The sequence below is a fragment of the Chionomys nivalis genome, chromosome 10, assembly GCF_950005125.1.
Source record: "Chionomys nivalis chromosome 10, mChiNiv1.1, whole genome shotgun sequence".
Classification (NCBI taxonomy): Eukaryota; Metazoa; Chordata; class Mammalia; order Rodentia; family Cricetidae; genus Chionomys; species Chionomys nivalis.
Window position 1 is genome coordinate 81,032,923 of NC_080095.1, and position 22,588 is coordinate 81,055,510.

At 41.4% G+C, this 22,588-nt stretch overlaps 1 protein-coding gene across 2 annotated transcripts in view; it reads left to right on the forward strand.

Annotated features, from left to right (window-relative positions):
- Hdac9 (histone deacetylase 9) overlaps window positions 1-22,588 on the forward strand; it is a 474,463-nt gene that overhangs the window by 96,181 nt on the left and 355,694 nt on the right. For both annotated transcript variants that reach the window (XM_057782117.1, XM_057782116.1), the window contains one exon: window positions 19,535-19,776. In XM_057782117.1, coding sequence (XP_057638100.1) covers window positions 19,535-19,776 — 242 coding nt within the window. The remainder of the gene's footprint in view (window positions 1-19,534; window positions 19,777-22,588) is intronic.

A 22,588-nucleotide genomic window follows, 5' to 3' on the forward strand; every position in this document is an offset into this window, starting at 1 on the left:
CAAAATAGTGAGATTTAGCCAATAAGTAAGAGAACAGATGACAAGATATTGGGGATTAGCCAGTGATTTAAAAGAAGGTTGATAGGGAGGCCAATTGATGCCTTCTGGACAGAAAAAGAAATACAAAGAAAGAGATTGAGGAAAAACAAGAAAGCGTTTTCACACATTAAAGTTGGAAACTTGGCTTGCACACTTAGTCCTGATGGAAGCCGGGGTTGCACACTTTGCCTGTTGGAAGCTGGGCTTACACACTTCATCCCGTTGGAAGCTGGGCTTACACACTTCGTCCCGTTGGAAGCTGGGCTTACACACTCATTCATGTTGGAAGCTGGGTTTGCACACTTAGTCCAGTTGAAAGCTGGACTTGCACACTTAGTCCTGCACATTTAGTCCTATTGGAAGCTGGGCTTGCACTCTTAGGCCTGCTGGAAGCTGGGCTTGCACACTTAGGCTTGTGTAGCACACGCCGCACATCTGTGCTCTATGCACCACTAAACAGTTCATGAACCAGGCAAGGGGCTGGAGATTGAAACACACAAACACACAGAGACGAATACATGGGTCATCCTTGAAACAGGAATGCCCCAAGAATGCCCCCTTTATTGTGTCCAGGGGCAGTTTATATAGAGATAGCCACGCCCCAGTCAAGCTCACCAGAAACCACTCTCCTGCCATCAGGAACTCCTGAGGGTCTCGTGCTTAGAGCAGCTGTAGGCACTCAGATCAGGGGAAAACAAGTTGTTTACAAGAAATGCAGGACCTGGGGGCTCACAGCTCCCAACAGGTCTGCTGGAAGCTGGGCTTGCACACTTAGTCCTGTTGGAAGCTGGATTTGCACACATAGTCCTGAAGCTGAGTTGCTCAGAGGAGAAACGTAGCCGGTGGCAGGGATACATCTCATCCCCTGGTTCCTCGGTTTGATTGATGTTTCTTGGTCTTTGCTGAAGACGGCATCTTCTTAGATTTGCTGTGTCATTTAAGCTAAAGGACATCTGCTTTGACAGTCCCACCTGCTCCGTAAACAGTTTTGAACTGTGGCTATGAATGTGTCCTGGACTGTGCTAAATTTGCCTTGGAGTAGCAAACCCTATTGAACAGATCCAGCATGGAGAAGGGTGGGATGGGACTGATTGAAGTGTCTGACCTCACTGGGAGTCACCGAGAATCCTGACTCTGCTTCTTCAGTATGCTGCCTCAGAGAAGCCTGGGAAACTCTGCGAGTGTTAAGACAGAGAGTGACTGCATTGTTTACATTTTCTTTAACTGCAATTTTTTTTTTAATTTGAAAGATTACAGATTCTAGACTGTGGGTGTAGAGTATGATCCTAACAACATGGGTCTTAACGTTTTGTGTAACAAGCAAGTTCTCAAGCAGGTTTATGCTCCACTGGGACATCCCAGTTGCATTGTGGATGTTGCAGGAAATATATAGAAGCCTTTGGGCTTGGGTGGTTTGACTAAAGACTGTGGTTAGCAATCTATTTCCTGTGAATTTGGGTTACATTAATTTAAAACTACAATATGTGGAAGAATATTTGGTTAGTTGCTTTCCCACACACTTCTACACTATTTTGTTTGAGACAAGAAAGTCTGTAGTGATGTCGTGTTGTGTCTGTTGCTGTAAAGGCAAGTGTGTGTCCACTACAGCTCTGAGCACCTTGTAAGGGCTCCTTAAAACTCTAATGTGCTTTAAAACGCTTTGTATAAACTAAATCGACCTTTATACATCAGAAACAAAACCTTAAATATTCAATGTGCACAGCATTGTTTAGTTTTCTGATACTTCTTTGTAAATGTCACTCAAAAGTTGGTTTCTGTAAGTTGTTTTGTCATTTTCAGTGTATGTGCAAGAGTGTGTGCAAGAGTGTGCGTAAGAGTGTGCGCAAGAGTGTGCCGACCAGTTGTGTCAACCTGACACGGGCTGGAGTGTGCCGACCAGTTGTGTCAACCTGACACGGGCTGGAGTGTGCCGACCAGTTGTGTCAACCTGACACGGGCTGGAGTGTGCCGACCAGTTGTGTCAACCTGACACAGGCTGGAGTGTGCCAACCAGTTGTGTCAACCTGACACGGGCTGGAGTGTGCCGACCAGTTGTGTCAACCTGACATGGGCTGGACAGTGCTGACCAGTTACGTCAACCTCACACGGGCTGGAGTGTGCCCACCGGTTGTGTCAACCTGACATGGCCTGGACAGTGCTGACCAGTTGCGTCAACCTCACACGGGCTGGAGTTCTTTTGAAAGGTGGAACCTCAACTGAGAAAATGCCAGCATCGGATTGTCCTGTGGGCCTATGGTGGATTTTCTTGATTGATTGATGTGTAAGAGTATAGGTCATTGTGGGCAGTGTCAGCCCTGAGCTGGTGATCCTGAGTTCTGTAAGAAAGCAGGCTGAGCAAGCCTTGGAGAGCAAGCCAGTAAACAGCTCCCCTCCATGGCCTCTGCATTAGCTCCTGCCTCCAAGTTCCTACCTTGTACCCTTATCCCAACTTCCCCTAGTGAAAGACCGTCATATGGAGCTGTAAACTGAAACAAACTCTGCCCTCCTAACTAAGACAGCAGGATCCAAAACATTATATGGAATGTTTGTTTGTAAGCTTGGAGTTTGTGTAGAAACAATGAATGGTTCAGAGCTGCCCTTTATTAAAGAGAATTTTAAGTTAATGGGTGTTTGCTGTACACAAAGTTTTTGTAAAATTCATTATTCTACTTTGTTGAAAATAGTTACATTAGGAAGACAAAACTGAATCTTTAGTATGGATCATTGCATAGTGTCTTTCCTTGGACTGTCCTAAATTAGCATTTACTGTGTTTTAAAAAGCATAAAGAAAATAGTATCTAAAATGTAATATAGGGTCTGGATGGTGGTGGCACATACCTTTAAGCCTAGCACTTGGAGGCGAGCGTATCCTTGTGAGTTCCAGGGCAGCCAGGACTGTTACACAGGGAAACTGTGTTTCAGAAAATAAGAAAGAAAGAAAGAAAGAAAGAAAGAAAGAAAGAAAGAAAGAAAGAAAGAAAGGAAGGAAGGAAGGAAGGAAGGAAGGAAGGAAGGAAGGAAGGAAGGAAGGAAGGAAGAGAGAAGGCCAGTAAAATGACCCAGCAGATAAACTATTTACCCCCAAAAGGTAGAAAGGAGACAACCATTTCCATATAACCACTATGCATGTGCCAGGATGTGTGTGTCTTACCTGCCAACTACATCAGATACACGCATGATAAAAGTAAATTACAAGTAAAAGTGGTATGGGCAAAAATATTCTGTCATGCTTGCTGCTCATTATTCTCCTGTAAATTTGAAATAAAATTAAAACTGAATGGTAAGGCCTTCCTGTGTCTGTTGTGAAATTCTGTCAGGACTCCGAGCTGGTGGTCAGCATACCTTAGTCATTTTAAAACGCTGAGAGTCTTTATATGTCGGTTCCTAGTGAAGTGCTGGAATGAAGAGTAAGCCATAAAGTCCAGAATTAATGCACTAACAATGAAATCCCCAGAGCGTCTCATACACAGATTTCTTTGTTAGCATATTTCTTGCTTAATTGTGTATCATTCAGGGGACAAAATAAACTATGATAATGTTTATCTTTCTTCATTAAAGCAGCAAAGTACATGGGAAGTATGAACATTTGAAGGCACCAGGGAATTCCAGAGGGTCAGAAGAAAGATCGGCTGTGGGTTCCCTTTAAGCTTTGTCTGTCAAGGTCGAAGATAAATGTTTCAGATAGAAGGCCATGCTGACTCTATAACATTCCGGTCTGACTGTGGACATAAACAAATGTGACTAGCTGTGTTCCAGGAAAACTTTATCAATAACAATCTCTATTTTACATAATTTTCATGTTATGATGGAGTGAATACTTGTGAGCTATTATTTACATTGGTATAGATTTTTGTATATTGATACAAACTTAAATTATATTAAATATGTTCCTATTTTTGTCTACAATATTATATACCTAGGCAAAGTTATTTTGTCATTGTATGCATGCATGCTTCTACCTCTGCTCAAGACATTTTGTATATTGATACAATTTTACTATATATTTTTCATATTGCAATATACATTTCTACCTCTGACAAGATACTTATACATTGTTTACATTTTGAGGTCATTGTCTTAATTTATTATACAGTTGTTTAAAGATTGTTTAATATTTTCTTTAGATACATAGAAATTGTATTCTGCATAGATATGTAATCTTCAGTCACTTCAAAGAGCTGTAGAATATGACATTTAAATAACTTAGGGTTCTGTTGACATGAGACATGATTGCCCCTGACAGCACCAATCTATTCCTGAGAGAATGTTTAGCACCAAAGACACTCCACTTGGAGCTTGTTTTCTTCTAGACAAAACTGGCCTTTAGGCAAGGAACTGTCCATGCATTTACCACTGACAAAAATGCACATTGTCCAGACAGGACAAGCAGGATACAAGAAATAAGACTGTCAAATTTTCCCAAGACAGGGTAAGATGGTTTTGAAAATTTTTTTGCCTCTGAAAATAGTCTGTCAGTTACTTTAGGCCTTAGCCAAAGTTGGTTGCTCCAACATTGCAAATGAGACTTTGGATGATTACCCAGATAGCCTGTTGTCTCTGTCATTTGTTGCACATTTTGGAAGTTGCTTGATTACACTTCATGCTTACTCAAGTAATATTATTTCCCTTCTCGGATCTTTGATGGAGTGGAAGACTAGATAGTTGTAGTTACTTTCCTCTCATGACTTGGCCAAGTTATTTATTATATAAGACTTAAACTCATTAGGATAGGATAATTATTGGAACATTTATCATATGTTTCTTGCTTGATATATTTGTTCTTATTGTATGTAATTTTGTGTTAGCCTTAGAACTCTCTTATTTAAACAAAAGGGGGAGGTGCTGTAGGAATTCCTGTAGCAGTAGCCTTCAAGTTACCCGCACTATATATACTGATATAAAGCATGTGTCTGCTCTCTCTCTTCCGGTTGTGTCATTTTGGTTGTTCTTTCCTGTTCGAGCAGAGCATTGTGATCTGTGAGTCTACCCCTAAATAAATAACCCTCTACTATATTCAATTCTGAACTAGTATAGGATTTCTTTTAAGCATCCTTCTTCATTATGAAATAGATGTTGTTCTCTCTCTCTCTCTCTCTCTCTCTCTCTCTCTCTCTCTCTCTCTCTCTCTTTAGCTCTCTCAAAATTTTTACACCCACTTAGGAAGGCCTGAATTTTAGCCCCAGAACTTATGTGGGACATCATGAGAAGCACTTGTAACTCCAGAAGTGGAGAGAGCAAGACAAACTGATTCCCAAGGCTGCCTGCTCAGCCAGCCCAGCCTAATTAACAAACCCCAGGTCCCAGTGAGAGACTCTGTCTCAAGAACAGGATGGGAGCAGAGAGACAGCTCAGAGCTTAGCAGTGCCGGATGCTCTTTGAGAGTACCTGGATCCCATTCTCACGTCATACCCAGTGTCTCACAACTTTCTGGAATTCCAGTTCTAAGAGATCCATGACCTTTTCTGGCCTCTACAGGCAACAGGTATAGGAATTCATGCAGGCAAAATACTCATACATATAAAATAATAAAAGTAATTTTGAAGCAAGCAAGCAAAAAAACCCAGGTAGATTGGGCCTGAGAAACAACTCCTGAGGGTTCCCCACGACCCTTTCATGCCTCTCTCTCTCTCTCTCTCTCTCTCTCTCTCTCTCTCTCTCTCTCTCTCTCTCTCTCTCTCACACACACACACACACACAAAGTAAAGTGTAGTCTTATTAACACAGGCTTACAAATATTAAAAATGAGATGTGAGAGGTTGGATTTATCTCATGGACCAAGGTCTAGCAACTCTTGCCCTGCAGATTTCCCTTGCACATTAGTGCTTTCTATAATTCCCTATAGATGTATGGCTGCTGAGTTTCTACTTCAGATTCAGACCAGTCATCCTGAGGCTTCGCTGAAATGTTCAGATGCAATCTATGCTGGCAGCCCTTGCCATACAGGCTAGTTCTATAAACAGATACTATGAGATCGGCCAGAAATAGAGACTTTCAAACACATTCTAATGAAAGAGAAACCACATGAAGTATTATTACAGTTTCTTTTGCCAAATATGGTTATCTTTATTTGATGAACAGATCTATACTTATATATTTGAAAAGTCAGTTTTTGACAGCATTAGGCACTTTTTGGTAGATCCTCCTCTTTATTTATTGAGTATGTCTCTTTATGGTCAGTAATTCTCTCTCTTAGAGAACATAAGAAGTATTGAAGAGAAACAAAAAGCACTGGAATATGAAAGCAATCCATCACTAAAGACTATCCTGTCAAATCCTTTCTCACACTGTCAAAAAACAAAACAAAACAAAACAAAACAGATGTTTCATCATTTTTTGTTACTACTTTCTTTGGTTGGAAAGAAAACCCTAAAATTTATGAAAAACCCTAAAATATGTGAGTAATAAATGCACTTAAACATCATTTGCAATTAATTAGGATTCTATCCTTCTGCCTCTAAACTCGTCCAAATGGGATCTTGTTAAGGAAGTAGCAACAATGACATCACCCGAGACAGTCTGTACCTCTAAGTCAATGGATCAGCTTGGAAATGGTTAGACATTGACTCTAAGGAGAAATGGGTAAGATGCCACAGAATGTATAAAAGAATTAGCTCTATAAAAGCTAAAATAAAGTGAAGTCCTATATTTGGAATTCTTAAGTACAGAATTATTTCTTTAAAAGAGCATTAAAATACACATGCCAAGAAAGATGTGTTAAGCCTACCTGAAAATATACAAATGTGTCAAAATATGCAGAATTGTATTTAAGAACACAACTCCCCATGGAATGTGTTGCCAGGTACAAGCAAAAGCTTTTCTTCACCTCTAAAAATAGAGAGAGGCAATACTTTAACAAAAAGTTTTCATTCTCACTACGTTAATGCTTGCCTCCTAGGCTCTAGATGCAAAGGAGGGCATTTCAGTAGAGCAGGGGAGGGCTCGGGATGCAGGGTAAGGACCAAGGCTTCAGAGACCGCAGTGTGAGCTTGGTTCCTGCCTCACGTCTTGGTCCGGGTGCCCTTGGCCACATTGCTTGATGGCTTATGCTTTTCTTATCTGTAAAGGAATGTCAAATTAGCGTCCATTGGGCAGGTTGTAGGAAATCACAGCTTCATGATAGCATAAAGAAGGTGACCGTTCTTTTTGTAACCCACTCAACGCCGTGTATGGGACATGGTAAGCGCTTTGCATCAGGTGCCATAATGGAAAGAAGAAAGCCAGTTCTCCCCCAACATCAGGGTATCTTACTTTATCCTTGCCCAAATTTGGAAGGCAAACTTGGAAGCAGCCTACGGAAGTGACATGTTATCAGTATACATGGCTCCTGAGACTCATGGGTTTTAAAACTCCTATCCAATGAGATTCCTGAAAAGATTGTGGTGTTTCCCTTTACAAGCCGAAGTGGTGCCCCCATGTGGCCGGGACATGATGGCAGGTGTCAATCAAGTGGGCATGGCCAAGTTGAATACACATCATTGAAGGATTTTTTGGTTTTATCATTATTTTTATATAAATTGCACGCAGAAGGTATAAATGTATTCAGTATTTTTTAAATTCTGTAAATATTATTTTTCCAAGATGATAATTTTATGTTATTTGAAAGAGCAGTAGCATAAATTGTCTCTGGTTTGAATTTAGCAGAATAAATGTAGAATATGCCCACAGAGCGGTGAGTTCAGTCCCGCAGAACTTCTAACTCTATTCTCCTGGGTGTCTCGAACATTTTAGTGAACATTGTCTTAAATTTAAGTTTTCAAAGTAATTGTTTCTTGTAAACAGGGTTTTGTTTTATCTATGAAGATAGCACCCATTTATAGTCTTTTAAGATATGTGTTATTTTCTGATGTATGTTTTTCTGTGTGTATGTTTGTGAGTGGGGAAAATCATGTGGGGCATTCACATACTCATGTATGTATGTGCACATGGGACCGCTTTTGATGTTATCCCCTGGACAACCTCTACCTTGTTTTTTGTTGTTGTTGTTGTTTTGTTTTGTTTTTTTTGAGACACTGTCTTTAAGCTGTTCTGATGCTTGCCAGCTAGGCTAAGCTGTCTGGTCACTTAGCATTAGGGATCTGAGTGTGTCCACCTCTGCAGCCCTGGGATTGGAAGCACAGAGGTTACACCCATTCTTGTTATTTGGGTCTTAGTGATGGAGCCCAGGTACTTACGTTTGTATAACACATATTTTCCCAGTAGAGCTATCTCCCCAAGGAAGACTGAGAGTTTCTGATGGAAGGTTGAAGATACACTTTGAGTTTATTTGTGAAATATTAAGTGTAGTCTGCTCATAGAGTGGTATAAGGGGCAGTATCTGCTAAGAGGCATTTTTTTCCCACCAATATCTATCAAGTTATATGTTATACCATGTAATGCACTAGGTTCTGCCATTATCAGGGTATCCTATGCATCTAATGTCTTATTTCCATGGGGAAGATATATCTTAGCCCTTTGCAAATGTCAGTCTAACTGAAATATATATCTTACACAGATACATGGATAAAGGTGAGTTTGTCTTACTTCTTGTTATGGGTCCTTTTTTTTTATTGGAAGTCATCTTATTCCCAATCTCAGATGAAATTTGAGTTTAACTGAATAAAGAACTCTTTACTTAATGGTTTTATTATCCACTTAAAAGACTAAATGTCCTGCCTCTTCTGGGTTTCATTTGCTGGTGCCTGTGCCTCAGATTACATTTTTATACAAATTACAAAACACTGTAGATTAGTTTCTTAGTTCAAATTCTTTATAAAGTGGCATAAACAGGCTTGATTTTCCCCATAGTACACAGAGCCAATGAAACTTTTACTCAGTTCTCAGATAGTAAGAGACTAACATGCATGGCAAAACTTTCAACCTGCCAATGGGAATTCCTAAGAAGTGTGTCTGTAAAGACTGATAGAACTGCAGTAGAGAAATTGGTATCTTCTTTTTTTTTAGATTTTTAAAAATTACCAACCAAGTTCCTGCTCCCTCCCCTCCTTCCATTTCCTCTACATACCTTCCCACCTCACTCCCATCCAAGCCTCAGAGAGGGTAAGGCACATTGCTTTGTGAAAGGTTCAAGGCCCTCCCTACTATATCTAGGTATACATCCAAAAAGAATATGTTCCCCAAAAATCCAGTGCATGCAGTAGGGATAAATCCTGGTGCTACTGCCAGTGGCCCTTCATTCTGCCCCAGCCACACAACTGTCAACCATATTCAGAGGGACTAGTTTGGTCCTATGCTTGTTCCTTCGCAGTCCAGCTGGTGTTGCTGAGCTCCCATTAGCTCAGGTAAACTGTTTCAGTGGGTGAACCCATCATGGTCTTGACCTCTTTGCTCATGTTCTCATTCCTTCCACTGTTCAAATGGACTTTGGGAGCTCAGTGCTCCAATGTGGGTCTCTGCTTCTGTTTCCATCAGTTACTGGATGAAAGATTCTATGGGGATATTTAAGATATTCATCAGTCTGACTACAGGGCAAGTCAAGATTGGCCCCCTTTTCTCTATTGCTTAGGATCTTAACCAGGGCCATCCTTGTGGATTCCTGGGAATTTCGCTAGACCAAGGTTTCTGCTAACCCTATAATGGCTCCCTCAATGAAGATCGTATCTATTGCCATGCACAAAACTCAAGTCCAAATGGATAAAAAACCTCAATATAAATCTGACCACACTGAACCTGATCGAAGAGAAAGTGGGAAGTAGTCTTCAATGCATGGGCACTGGAGATCACTTCCTAAATATAATCCCAGCATCACAGACACTGACAGCAACGATAAATAAATGGGCCCTCCTGAGACTGAAAAGCGTCTGGACACAAAGCAAAGGACAGAGTCAGTAAGAGAAAAAGGCAGCCTAAGAGTGTGAGAAGATCTTCACCAACCCCGCATCAGACAGAGGACTGATCTTCAAAACATATAAAGAACTCAAGAAATTAGACATCAAAATTGTAAATAAGACAATTAAAAATGGGGTACAGAACTAAACAGAGAATTCTCAACAGAAGAAGTTCAAATGGCCAAAAGATACTTAAGGAAATGTTTAACATCCTTAGACATCAGGGAAATGCAAATCAAAACAACTCTGAGATACCATCTTATACCTGTTAGAATGGCTAAAATCAAAAACACCAATGATAGTTTATGCTGGAGAGGATGTGGAGCAAGGGGAACACTCATCCATTGCTGGTGGGAATGAAATTTGTACAACCACTTTGAAAATCAGTGTGGCGGTTCCACAGAAAATTGGGAATCAACCTACCTCAGGATCCAGTGATACTACTCTAGGGAATATACCCAAAAGATGCTCAATCATACTACAAAAGCATATGTTCAATTATGTTCATAGCAGCCTAATTTGTAATATCCAGAACATGGAAACAACCTGGATGCCCCTCAACTGAAGAATGGATAAAGAAAATGTGGCACATTTACACATTAGAATACTACTCAGCTGTAAAAAACAATGACATATTAAATTTTGTATGCAAATGAATGGAATTAGAAAGCACTATTCTGAGTGAGGTAATCCAGACCCAAGAAGATAAATAATGTATGTACTCACTCATAAGTGGATACTAGCTATAAACAAAGGACATTGAGCCTATAGTTCATGATCCTAGAGAAGCTAAGTAATAAGGTGAACACAAAGAAAAACATATATAGACCCACCTGGAAACTGGAAACAAACAAGATCACCTGACAAAATTTGGAGCGTGGGAGTGGGGGGAGAAGGAAGAGGCAAAAAGGGGAGAGGTGAGGAGAACTTGAGGGAATGGGATAGTTGGGATGGAGAAAGGACAGAGAACAAAAGAAATTAGTATTTATGGAGGCTAATTATCTTCTCCTGTGGCTAACTTTAGACTCTGAATAGCCCGCCTCTGTATCTTTACTGACACCCTCTCACAAATAGATAAAACTTCTTGGGACATAGTAACTTAGCAGAGCACTAGTTTCCAGTAACCAAAAGGCTGAGACTGTCATCAGACAGCATCCGAGGCCAATGGGAAAGTTGCCTCTCCTGCCGCAACTGCCTCTCTGACGATTCCAACAAGGTATTTGAAAAGCGCCTTGATTCTTGGCTTTTTGCTTTGTTACTATAAAAACTTCATGAAATTGCTTCCACATTACAACATAGAATCTAGGGTAACCCCAATTTGTGTTCTCAGGCCATGGTCACCCAAGTTGGACTCTATAATAAACTGTCTCTCCTGCTCTTTGAGTTGAAAGCTGTGTTTTTTGCATAGACAGAATTAAATGTGCTCTACAAATTAGTTGGCAATTCATGTTTGTGTTATGGTTTGTTATGACTGCTTAATTCAAAAGCATATTTGCAGAGAGGGAGTTTGAATTAAGTAAATCAAAATAGCAAAGCCTTTGATTAAAAAGTTAGCCTGCTTTAGCTTAAATGTTGATATTTCAAGGACTACTGATATTTTAGTCATTTGTGGTTATTTTTGTTTCCTGTCCAGACCCCTGGGAAATAAGAGAACAGTAAATCAAAGCCAAGATTGCCTTTTGAATTTATTTTCTTTGCATTTATGCCATGTATTAGTGCACTTCGAGAAACTAAAGGCATTCATGACTTGATCACAATCGCTGTGAGGGAAAGTTGTGCCTCTCTAGGCAAACTAATTTATAGGATTCTTATGAAAATTGTCCTTTTAATGTTTGAGGAGTTGTTCATTTTTTTATTTCCTTTTCTTATGATTATATTATAAATACTAATAATAGACAATAAGCTAGTGTTATCTACATTCTCCTACCTCATTTGATGATCATTATAAAACCTAGACAATGCCAAGTGACACCTTGCAACCCTTTTGCGATTGTTTTTGAACCTTTATTTGTTTAAGTCAAATAATTGATTCTTTTCACTTGCCAATAATTTAAGCAAAGACTTGGTAGGATCTAGAACTCAAAGGGTCAAAAAGCCCAGTAACTGTGGCTTTGTAATTTTCACAGGGTGTGTTGACATTTGTGACTGTAGTCACACAGCTCTGCACACCTTTCTGACACCACAGTTCTCTTGTGCGTTTCATCTTCATTCATCCATCCGTCCACCCATCCATTCGTCTGTCCATCCATCCATCCGTCCATCCGTCCACCTGTCCGTCCGTCCATCCATCCATCCATCCATCCATCCACCCATCCGTTCGTCCATCCATCCGTTCATCCGTCCATCCGTCCACCCGTCCACCCACCCATCCGTCCATCCGTCTACCCATCCATCCATCCATCCATCCATCCATCCATCCATCCATCCATTCCAAGCATGCACTTAGGCCTTTCCTTGTACTTGTAGCTAAAGACCAAGGCTCCTCAGGGGCGCTCCAGTGAGAAAGGGCGGCTTTAGGGACACAGACACTGGTGATGGAGAGATTAGTTGGATCCTGTGATTGAATGTGGTTAGCAGAGAAGAGTGAGCAGTTGCACAGGAAGTCAGGGCAGGACAGTGAGGTCTCTACTGACAGAGCCAACATCAGGAGCCGGTGTTTAGATAGAAGGAAACAAGTGAAAGAGGTCGCCAAAGAGGACCCTGGAGAAAACAAAACAATACAAAGAGGAATGGAATTCAAGGGAAAAGAACCTAAGAACTCGGGCTGCTGTGTAATCCTGAGAAAAGGGGCTGGGGTACGGCGCCATGTTCAAACAGCCCTCAGGCTGTGGTGAGGTACAACCTACAAGGAATAAAAAAAATTAAATGAAATATAAAGATTGGCCTTGTTTATTCCCAAATGAGTGAGAGGTGCTAGCCTCACAAAAGGAAAATGTCAAGGTGATTTAAACTACTTCTCATGGACTGGAAGAGAGCAAGAGAGCAAAAGACTTCAGTACTTGACCTTACTCACCCCGGCCCAGCATCCTGCCTGTCGAGGTCTTGGGTATTTATCACCCTCCTATTCCCCAGAGTTTTAATCCATGACTGTGGTAAGGAACTAGAAGAATAATGGGGGAGGGGGTGATGTGTGGAGGGAGACCCTTTTTCCTAGTCCATCGTCCAAGCATTCCAGTCCCCCCAGGCACATCCAGGTTTGTTCATTTCTTCTCTTTAGAGCCCCAGATACTCACAGCAGAGGACAAACTTAATTTAGTCCTGTTTACTCCTCATGTTAGAACGGCTTGCTGTGTTTTTTTTTTTTTAGTTGTGTGTCCATCCATGCCTCTTCCAGTTCGTAAAACTTACCCACCCTGCCTGCTTCTGTCCAACCCCAGCTCATATGCACCTTGTTGTGAGGTCTGGCAATGGGGGCAGTCACATCAGAGTTCTGATTTTTATTGCTTTTGTATTTAGCACAAGAAGGCTAGAATATACTCCAAAAGAAAGTATGCTGAACTGAGTTAATAAGGAAAGAGAACATCAGGCTAAGGGACAGTTTAAAGCCATGTTATGATCAGTGGAAGGGGTGGCGGGGGTAAACTAGAGAGGAAGTGTGGACGCTGGCTATGATGAATTTTGCTTGACAAGATGTGTTTAAGAACATCCAGTCATATCACAGAGACTCATTGGAAGAGTTTAAAAACCAACTTACTATGAAGCTTTGGAGGAACCGGCTCTCTCCTACTTGCAGACTGTAGACAGCCAGGTCTCCAGCCAGGTTCCCACAGGTCAGCCTCTTTCTTAGGCAAGAAGTGGCTTCTGGAGGCTCGAAGCCTATGGAACACTGAAGACCCAGGTGTCAACATCTGAAGAGCACAAAAAAGTGACTTTTTCTTGTTTTTTTCTGGAGGGTACAAGTGTGAATAACAGAGACGAGCGGTGTCCACGTGGCCGGTGGAAGATGACCCGGCCAGTGCTGCGACTCTGCTGATTACTGCTGCTCTTCATGTTGGATGAAATATTCATGCCTCTGCCCTGCTCTCAGCGAGCACTATTGATTTCTTGTCTAAACGCTGCTATATTTAGTCTAGACAAATGGAATGTGGATCACTGCTGAATAAATTGGATGAAAGACCAGGGATCTTGCCTGCCGCTTTTTCTCAGTCCTGGGCAATTATTTATAATCAAGGGCAGTTTTTGTAAGTTGAGGGTGATTTTTCACAATTTAGTGATTAGTCTGTGAACAAACGCAGGCGGTTAGACACAATCATTTCTGTAGGGATACAGGTTAAGAAGTCAGATTGTTCTTTGAGGTCTGCTGTAACTGTTTCGGAGCACTGGGGGATTTTATTCTTTATCTTGTTTTATTGTTTGTTTGTTTGAAGAATTTTAAGGGATTGATGTTTATAGTTTATTAAACAATAAAGAAGACCCAAGGGTCTTTTGAATTATTTTATGCTTTGTGCTTAAGATTCTGACCTCTGCTTATTAAGATGTTCATGAAAAACACTGAAGACTACAGTCTGGCCTGTTAAAGATGAAAATGAAGTGTATGGTTAGCAACATTGCTTTAGGTTGGACTCATGAAAAGTCTGAGTTAATGCTCAAACTCTCACATCACTTCATGGTCTTGACTTGAAGGTGTGCATGGCCCGTTACAGCTAAGGGACCAGAAGGTGTGCGTGGCCCGTTACAGCTAAGAGACCAGAAGGTGTGCATGGCCTGTTACAGCAAAGGGAGAGACCAGAAGGTGTGCGTAGCCCGTTACAGCTAAGGGAGAGACCAGAAGGTGTGCATGGCCCGTTACAGCTAAGAGACCAGAAGGTGTGCATGGCCCGTTACAGCTAAGGGAGAGACCAGAAGGGGTGCATAGCCCGTTACAGCTAAGGGAGAGACCAGAAGGTGTGCATAGCTCGTTACAGCTAAGGGAGAGACCAGAAGGTGTGCGTGGCCCGTTACAGCTAAGGGAGAGGCCAGACGGTGTGCGTGGCCCGTTACAGCTAAGGGAGAGACCAGAAGGTGTGCGTGGCCCGTTACAGCTAAGGGAGAGACCAGAAGGTGTGCGTGGCCCGTTACAGCTAAGGGAGAGACCAGAAGGTGTGCGTGGCCCGTTACAGCTAAGGGAGAGGCCAGAAGGTGTGCGTGGCCCGTTACAGCTAAGGGAGAGGCCAGACGGTGTGCGTGGCCCGTTACAGCTAAGGGAGAGGCCAGACGGTGTGCGTGGCCCGTTACAGCTAAGGGAGAGACCAGAAGGTGTGCGTGGCCCGTTACAGCTAAGGGTCTACCTACTCAGCTGTCTTGTCTTCAGACTTGTCACACTTTATTTGCTTGAACAAGAGTAATGTTCTAAGCAGTCACTGTTTGCCAAACCATTGTGTATTAATAAATCATTTCTTATTATCATTAAACTGCTACATGCAGTATTTATAGTTCAAACTTCTGGTCGACACATTGAAAAATAGCCAATATCAGCAAAGAAAGATTGATACATGTCTGCACTAGTGTGCTCACACGTATTCCCACGCGTGCCATACAGTGTGATTGCTGCTGCACAAATGCACTCACACATGAGTGCCATACAGTGTGATTGCTGCTGCATGAGTGCACGCATGCATGTGTGCCATACAGCGTGGTTGCTGCTGCTTGAATGCATGCATGCATGTGTGCCATACAGTGTGATTGCTGCTGCACAAATGCACTCACACATGAGTGCCATACAGTGTGATTGCTGCTGCATGAGTGCACACATGCATGTGTGCCATACAGTGTGATTGCTGCTGCTTGAATGCATGCATGCATGTGTGCCATACAGTGTGATTGCTGCTGCACAAATGCACTCACACATGTGTGCCATATGGCTAGATTGCTGCTGCAGGAGTGCACACATGCATGTGTGCCATACAGTGTGATTGCTGCTGCTCGAATGCATGCATGCTTTGTGCCATACAGTGTGATTGCTGCTGCACAAATGCACTCACACATGTGTGCCATACGGCTAGATTGCTGGTGCAGGAGTGCATGCATGCATGCATGTGTGCCATACAGCTAGATTGCTACTCATAAGCATTTACACGTGAGGCCTTGCTACTCTAAACAGGATACCTGAGAGTTTTCCTTTAAGCCCTGAAAATAAACAATAAATCTACATAGAACAGAAACTTAATAATTCCCAATCTGGGATCTTCAAACCTATGTAGATGTGGAACATGCAGAAGTGATGAATATTTCTAGTAATTTTAAGAAATATGGATTTTGATGAAGGATTTTTCACCTAGGGAAATTCTCAGAAATCCACAAGGATGACCCCAGCTAAGATTCCTACCAATAGTAGACAGGGTGCCTGAACTGGCCTTTCCCTATAAACAGATTAGTGACAACCCTAATTGTCATCATAGAGCCTACATTCAGTAACTGATGGAAGCAGATGCAGTGATCCACAGCCAAGCACTGGGCTGAGCTCCTGGAGTTCAGTCGAAGAGAAGGAGGAGGGATCATTTGAGTAAGGTGGGGCTCAAGATTGTGATTGGGAAAACCACAGAGACAGCTGTGGGAACTCACACTGACCTGACTGCTCTGGCTCCTCTCGATGTGGGTCACAGTTATGTGACTTGATATGTTGGGGAGGCCCCTGGCAGTGGGACCAGGACTTACTCTGGGTGCATGAACTGGCTTCTCAGAGCCCATTCCCTATGGAGGGATACTTTGCTCAGCCTTAATACAGGGGAGGGGCTCGGTCTGCCCTCAACTTGGTATCTCAGACCTTGCTGACTCTCCAAGGAAGGCCTTACCCCCTTTGAGGAGTGGATATGTGGTGGGATAGAGGAAGGTGGGGGTCAGGAGAAGGGGAAGGAGGGGGAACTGGAGCTAGTATGTAAATTTTTTAAATTAAATAAATAAAAAAGAAGAAATATGGAAAGCTGAAGAAAGTAGAGCCAGCCAGATTCTCACCCGAAGCACTGCCCTGTCCTGTGTCCTCCATGCAAAGAATTTATGGACTAGTGTGGCTGACAATTCTCTCTCTCTCTCTCTCTCTCTCTCTCTCTCTCTCTGTGTGTGTGTGTGTGTGTGTGTGTGTGTCTGTGTGTACACATGCGTAGTTATGACTGGATTTGTTTGTTTGTTTTTCCCTCAAGTCCTGAGGCTCAACATTTACAATGATGTCTGATATTTAAGGGGCTCCATAACAGTGTGTGCAGTTTGCTGATCACAGTATTATTGCCATTTTATTACTGATCTTGAAGGATTCTAATAGTTTCATTCTTAGGGATTCATATGTTTTTGAGCGTGTGTGTGTGTAAATGGGTGTGCATGCTTCTACGTCTGAAGGCATATGCACATGTGTGCACGTTTGTGGAGGGAAGCCCGAGGGCAACCTTGAGCATCATTCCTCAGTATGGCAGCATCTGTCTCTGGCCTCAAGTTCCCCAAGCACTCCAGGCTGGCTGCCTGGTGCTGGGTCTGCAGCCTGCAACACCATCTCAACTGCTTCTTTAAATGTAGATGCTGGCCGGGCGGTGGTGGCGCACGCCTTTAATCCCAGCACTTGGGAGGCAGAGGCAGGCGGATCTCTGTGAGTTCGAGGCCAGCCTGATCTACAAAGGGAGTTCCAGGACAGGCTCCAAAGCTACAGAGAAACCCTGTCTCGAAAAAGCAAAAAGGAAAAAAAAACAAAAAACAAATAAATGTAGATGCTGAGGGTTAAATTAGTGTCCTCATGCTTGTACTGCGAGAATTGATCAACTGACCTTTGTCCCCAGCCAATGACTACATTTGTTTTTTGCCAAATGGATATGACGTAGTTTATATAGGTGTTCCTTCTAGTTGGTGACCATGACATTAATAAAAAACAAAATCTCCAAATAACAATGTAGAATTGAAGTTTTTCTCCATTAGGATTGTCTCTGTATGATTTATTTCTAGAAGTGGCAAACCTGAATAAAATTATATAGTTATTTAATATCTCATGGTTCAAATTTTAGATTGATTTTTGTCAATTTTATACCAACTGGAAGTACCACTTTTAATAAATAATTCAATCATGTTCTTACCTTAAAATGGGACATGATGCAGGCAGACATAAATGCATGTTCATATATACATGGGCACATATGTGATTCTTTGTAGCTACGTAGTGATGTTTCATTTTATTAGTGATTTATATCATTTGCCAATGAAGGTGATTTTTAGTTTTTGAATTGTTTTTATTTTTTTAATATTTATATAAATCATCATTTTATTTCAAGAGTTGCTTTACACTTTTGATTGGTTAGCTAATCATTATTGGTGAACTATTTTAATGTACAGAAAAGTTCCATTTATATGTAATAGAGAAGACAAGATGAACAGTGTTTCCTGAAGGGTGTCCTGCACACCCTGTGAGTGATGGCGCTCATGTGAGCCTTTGACTACATTGCTCTGACCGCCTCTGCTTTAGTGGTGGTGGGGCTGGGCTCAGTGCAGATAACAGTGTTCTCAGGCTTGTATGAGTAGAGGAACTGGAGCAAGCATTGGGTTTTGGAGCAGAGCTTGAAACTGATGGCTTGCATATTGCGGTTGACTTACTGAACCTTTTCCCTAGGCTTCTCAGAAAGTTAAAGTACTTTGAATATTTTTGCAATTAAAATGTCTAGTTATTTCTGTCTGTGCTGGGTGTCAGAGCTGAGTAGTGGTTCACTAATTTTGAGGAGATATAACCTCGGCTTCCAAAAAGCTCATTGTCTTTAACTTGACCTCTTTCACTTTTTTACAAAATTTTACTTAATCCCTCAGGGTGGATGTATTCCTCAGAATGTTCAGCCACCAATTCGGCATGGGATCTGACCAATTAGAGTAGGCGTTAGCCATAAGCAACCGACATCTGGAGAGTTTCTTGGGCTGTGGTTTTCCTACCTAAAACTTTCTTTTGGTGGGGCAGCCTGCTTATCTACTCAAATTGTGCTAGAAACGTCACATATATTATCCAATTCAATTTTATGAATTTAAATATTATCTTCAAAAGTTACATTTGGGTCATCAGAACATTTTTCCTTTGGTGGTTTGATTAAATATTTACTTGAAGTTCCTGCATACTTCTTCCTTTCTTGTTTATTTTAAGAATGAGGTTTCCACGACTTAAATGATTACTATTTAAGAGCCAGTAATTAGACACTTGGCTGCTCTCACTTCTTCGTGTGCGGACTTGGCCTGTTGTTATGGTTAATCATCATTAGCTGAATCTGGATGGAGATTTTTCCCACTTCTTTCCTCGGTCTGATAGGGACGCCGATGTATTGCATCGCACACTTAACTTAGGGTAGAACTCCTCTCTGTCCTGATTATAAGGCTTTTTATAAGTCCATGAATTGACTCGTGACAGAAGTTCCCTTTTTGTATGACATCTTTTTTTCATCTTGCATTTCTTGGTCTTCAGTGGCTTAAATTTGTTAAGTGGTTCAGCCTTTATATTTAATATATAAATGATTTTGATACCTGTGGGTGAATCCATCTATTTGAAAACAGACATCTGTAGAAAGATTCAGAGCAGAATACTTGTTATTGAGTGAATTTAACTCAGGGACCTTTTACCAAAATTTTTGTACAAAACACATCTTGCCTTCAGTGTAAAGGAGTGATTGTGCCCCTTCCTTTATGTGTGTGCTAATTTCTCAATCTTCATCTCCCCTTCTCTGTCTTCCTTCCCGGGTCTCCAGTGGATGTGAAATCAGAGGTTCCTATGGGCCTGGAGCCCATCTCACCTTTAGACCTAAGGACAGACCTCAGGATGATGATGCCCGTGGTGGATCCTGTCGTCCGTGAGAAGCAGCTGCAGCAGGAGCTGCTTCTCATCCAACAGCAGCAACAAATCCAGAAGCAGCTGCTCATCGCGGAGTTTCAGAAGCAGCATGAGAACTTGACACGGCAGCATCAGGCACAGCTGCAGGAGCACATCAAGGTAGCAAATGTGACTTTGTCCTTCTCAGTCAGGGCACCTGCACCCCGCTGTGGGCCCAAGACCAGCCCACGGGAGCACTGATGGGCAAGTTCACTGTGGTTAAGACATGGATGTGTGGCTTGACTGCAATTGTGGTTGTACTAGTTGGAAACATGGTTAAAGTACTCGGTAAGAGTGGCAGGAACTTCCCATGCGCGTCCGTACCCTCTCCCATGTGTTCTTTAGCAGCATAACCTGGACCTCTCTCAGCTTGTGGTTCTTGGTGGTGGCTACACGGGGAAAAGGAGCACAGGGGAAATATAAGAAGAGCTCAGTTTTTTACTGACATCTGGTGATTGTGTGTTCACTGGAATATGTCACTATAGCTTTGTCTGTCTTTTGGTTGTTTGTTTGTTTGTTTTAATAATTGGCAAAGACATTGACCAACAGGGGTCTTCCAGGGTATGGCAGCACATAGCTCTAAACTCAAAACTTGAAGTTTTAGAACTAGGCTGCCAAATGAGGCAACATTTTTAAATTGTAAGAAAGCACAAAGATGTTTTGAGTCAATAAAATAGATATTTGATTTAAATTTATTATTAAAAGCACAAAATATTTATAATATAATTTTATTTTATAATCAACTTCTTCAAAGATGACTTAAGGGTAATAATCAATAGAATTATGCATTTTGTCATATTTTACTGTACTGTATTCTAGGCACATAATCTCATGTGTATCAAGTACAAACACATGAATGTGGTATCAGTATAGATCATGAAGTTATAACACTAAATTTCAATGTCTAAGAAGATAGAAGTACTATGTTCTTCTCATTTTTCTTGTTCTGCAAGATATATTATCTGTGTAAAAGGCTCTTCAATGCCTGATATAAAATATAATCTCTTTCCTTAACTAACATAGTTTATTAAACACTTTTATATGAGTGCTCCCTAAAATACCTTAAAAATAAGAATGAAGGATTTTGTGTGTGTGTGTCCCCAATGAAATCGTTATCTCATGGCTATATTTAAAGTATGAGTGACCTTCACTTAGTTTGTACATTTACTTTTTAATAAAGGCCACAGCGTTCCTTCAGTTTGACCCTTGGAATGGTAATAGAAGCATTGCTATCTAGATTGCTCTCCTTCCAGGCATGGTAACTGGGCCAGGAGGCACGGGTGTGATGCATGCTCATCAATTTGCTTCAAGAGCCGAGTAACTGTATGGTTCATTTTCTTTTGTATGTGAGTCCTTCTCCTGGAGTATCAAGCCATGCTGAGAAGCTGCTTGCATCGGTTTCCTTCAGATTTGTTTCTTTTTCATTAATGTTTGGTGCCATTGTTCTTGCTGAAGCCAAGTGTGAGTAATTTACCATTTGATCACTAAGAACCTAAGAGCAGCAAGTAGGTGATTGCTTCTGTGGCACAAACAAAATGATATGACAGGTTGATTGACATCTAGAAGAGGTTGGGAAAGTGGCTCTTGAGAGTTAGGATCTTGAGGTGGTTAGATTAGAAGGGAACTATAGCTTTAAGAAGATGTTTTTCCTACATACAGCGGTATTGTGTGAGAGGCAGAAGACCTGTTGGCATCCTCCTTTTAAGATTAGGAAGTTAAATGCGACCTTACAATTTTTATTTTGTCCCGTTTCTGTCTTAAGGGTAGGTCTAAAGGTTAATGTTTTTAGCATTCATTTAGGTTTGTTTGCATGAGAAGGGTACCCCAAGCTTTAAGGGCACCCCAAGCCTAAGGGCGTTAGTGTCTGAGCTCTGACTCTTCTCGCAGCTGGCGCCTGTTGCCTTCTGTTCTGGTCTCCCAGTTTCTGCCTAATCGGCTGAGGTAGGGAGAAATGGTGTGACTTCGCAAAGCCACGTAGAGGGTGACTAGAATGTGTTGTCTTCTCTAGTTTCTCCCAAAGCTCCCCATGACTCATGGCTGGAAAGAGACGTGTTAAATTTTAATTCTTTTTAATTTTTTAGACATGCCCCATTCCTATAATAGTTGTTGGATGTAAGTAATGACTATGGTAACAAATGTGTGTGGTTTTTCATATCAAGAAGGAATTATTGTTTGATTTCATTGAGGTTTTAGATAAATTATTGAATCCATTTGACCAGTCTCAATATTGATATAGAGTTGGCATTCAAACATAATTTAAACATAACTATAGATTCCTAAGTAACAGTGGTATATTTGAGAACACCCATTAAGTAGTTGGCGTGTAAAAAACAAAGCACCAAGGGATTAAGCTGTAGCATGGAGAACAGACAGTCACTCCTAACCATGTGCTTAGGTTAGGCTGTTACACTTTGCGTGAAAACTCGCCTTCTTGTTGCCACAAAGAAACAAGATGAAGGTCCTGAGAGCTTTTAATTTTTATTCCACTATTTGTTATAAAATATGGGATTTTGGATAACAAATATGCAAAAGGATAAATTATTCTTTAGTTGCTATTAAGCTATAATAGTAATAAATGAAACTATATCATTCAAAACAAAAAACCCAATTTCCTATGAATTATGTATATGATCTGTGAGAGGCGCTATTGTCCTTCTTACTCACGATGAACTGAGGTTCCGAGTACCTTTAGTGCCCAGTCAGATCTCATACGTGGCAATGACAGAGGCTAAAAGAGTCGTTCGTTCTCCAGCGGGAACGTTTGCTTTTCTGCAGATATATGTATTTCTCCATCTTCAAATGCCGTAACAAATAGCCTCGTATCTGTGTTATGTGTGATTTGAAGTGAATGCATCAGGAAACCAGACTCCAGTACATGGGAGTTTGTGGATTTCATTTGGATCTGTGTCTCTAATCTAGAAGTTTTCATGTG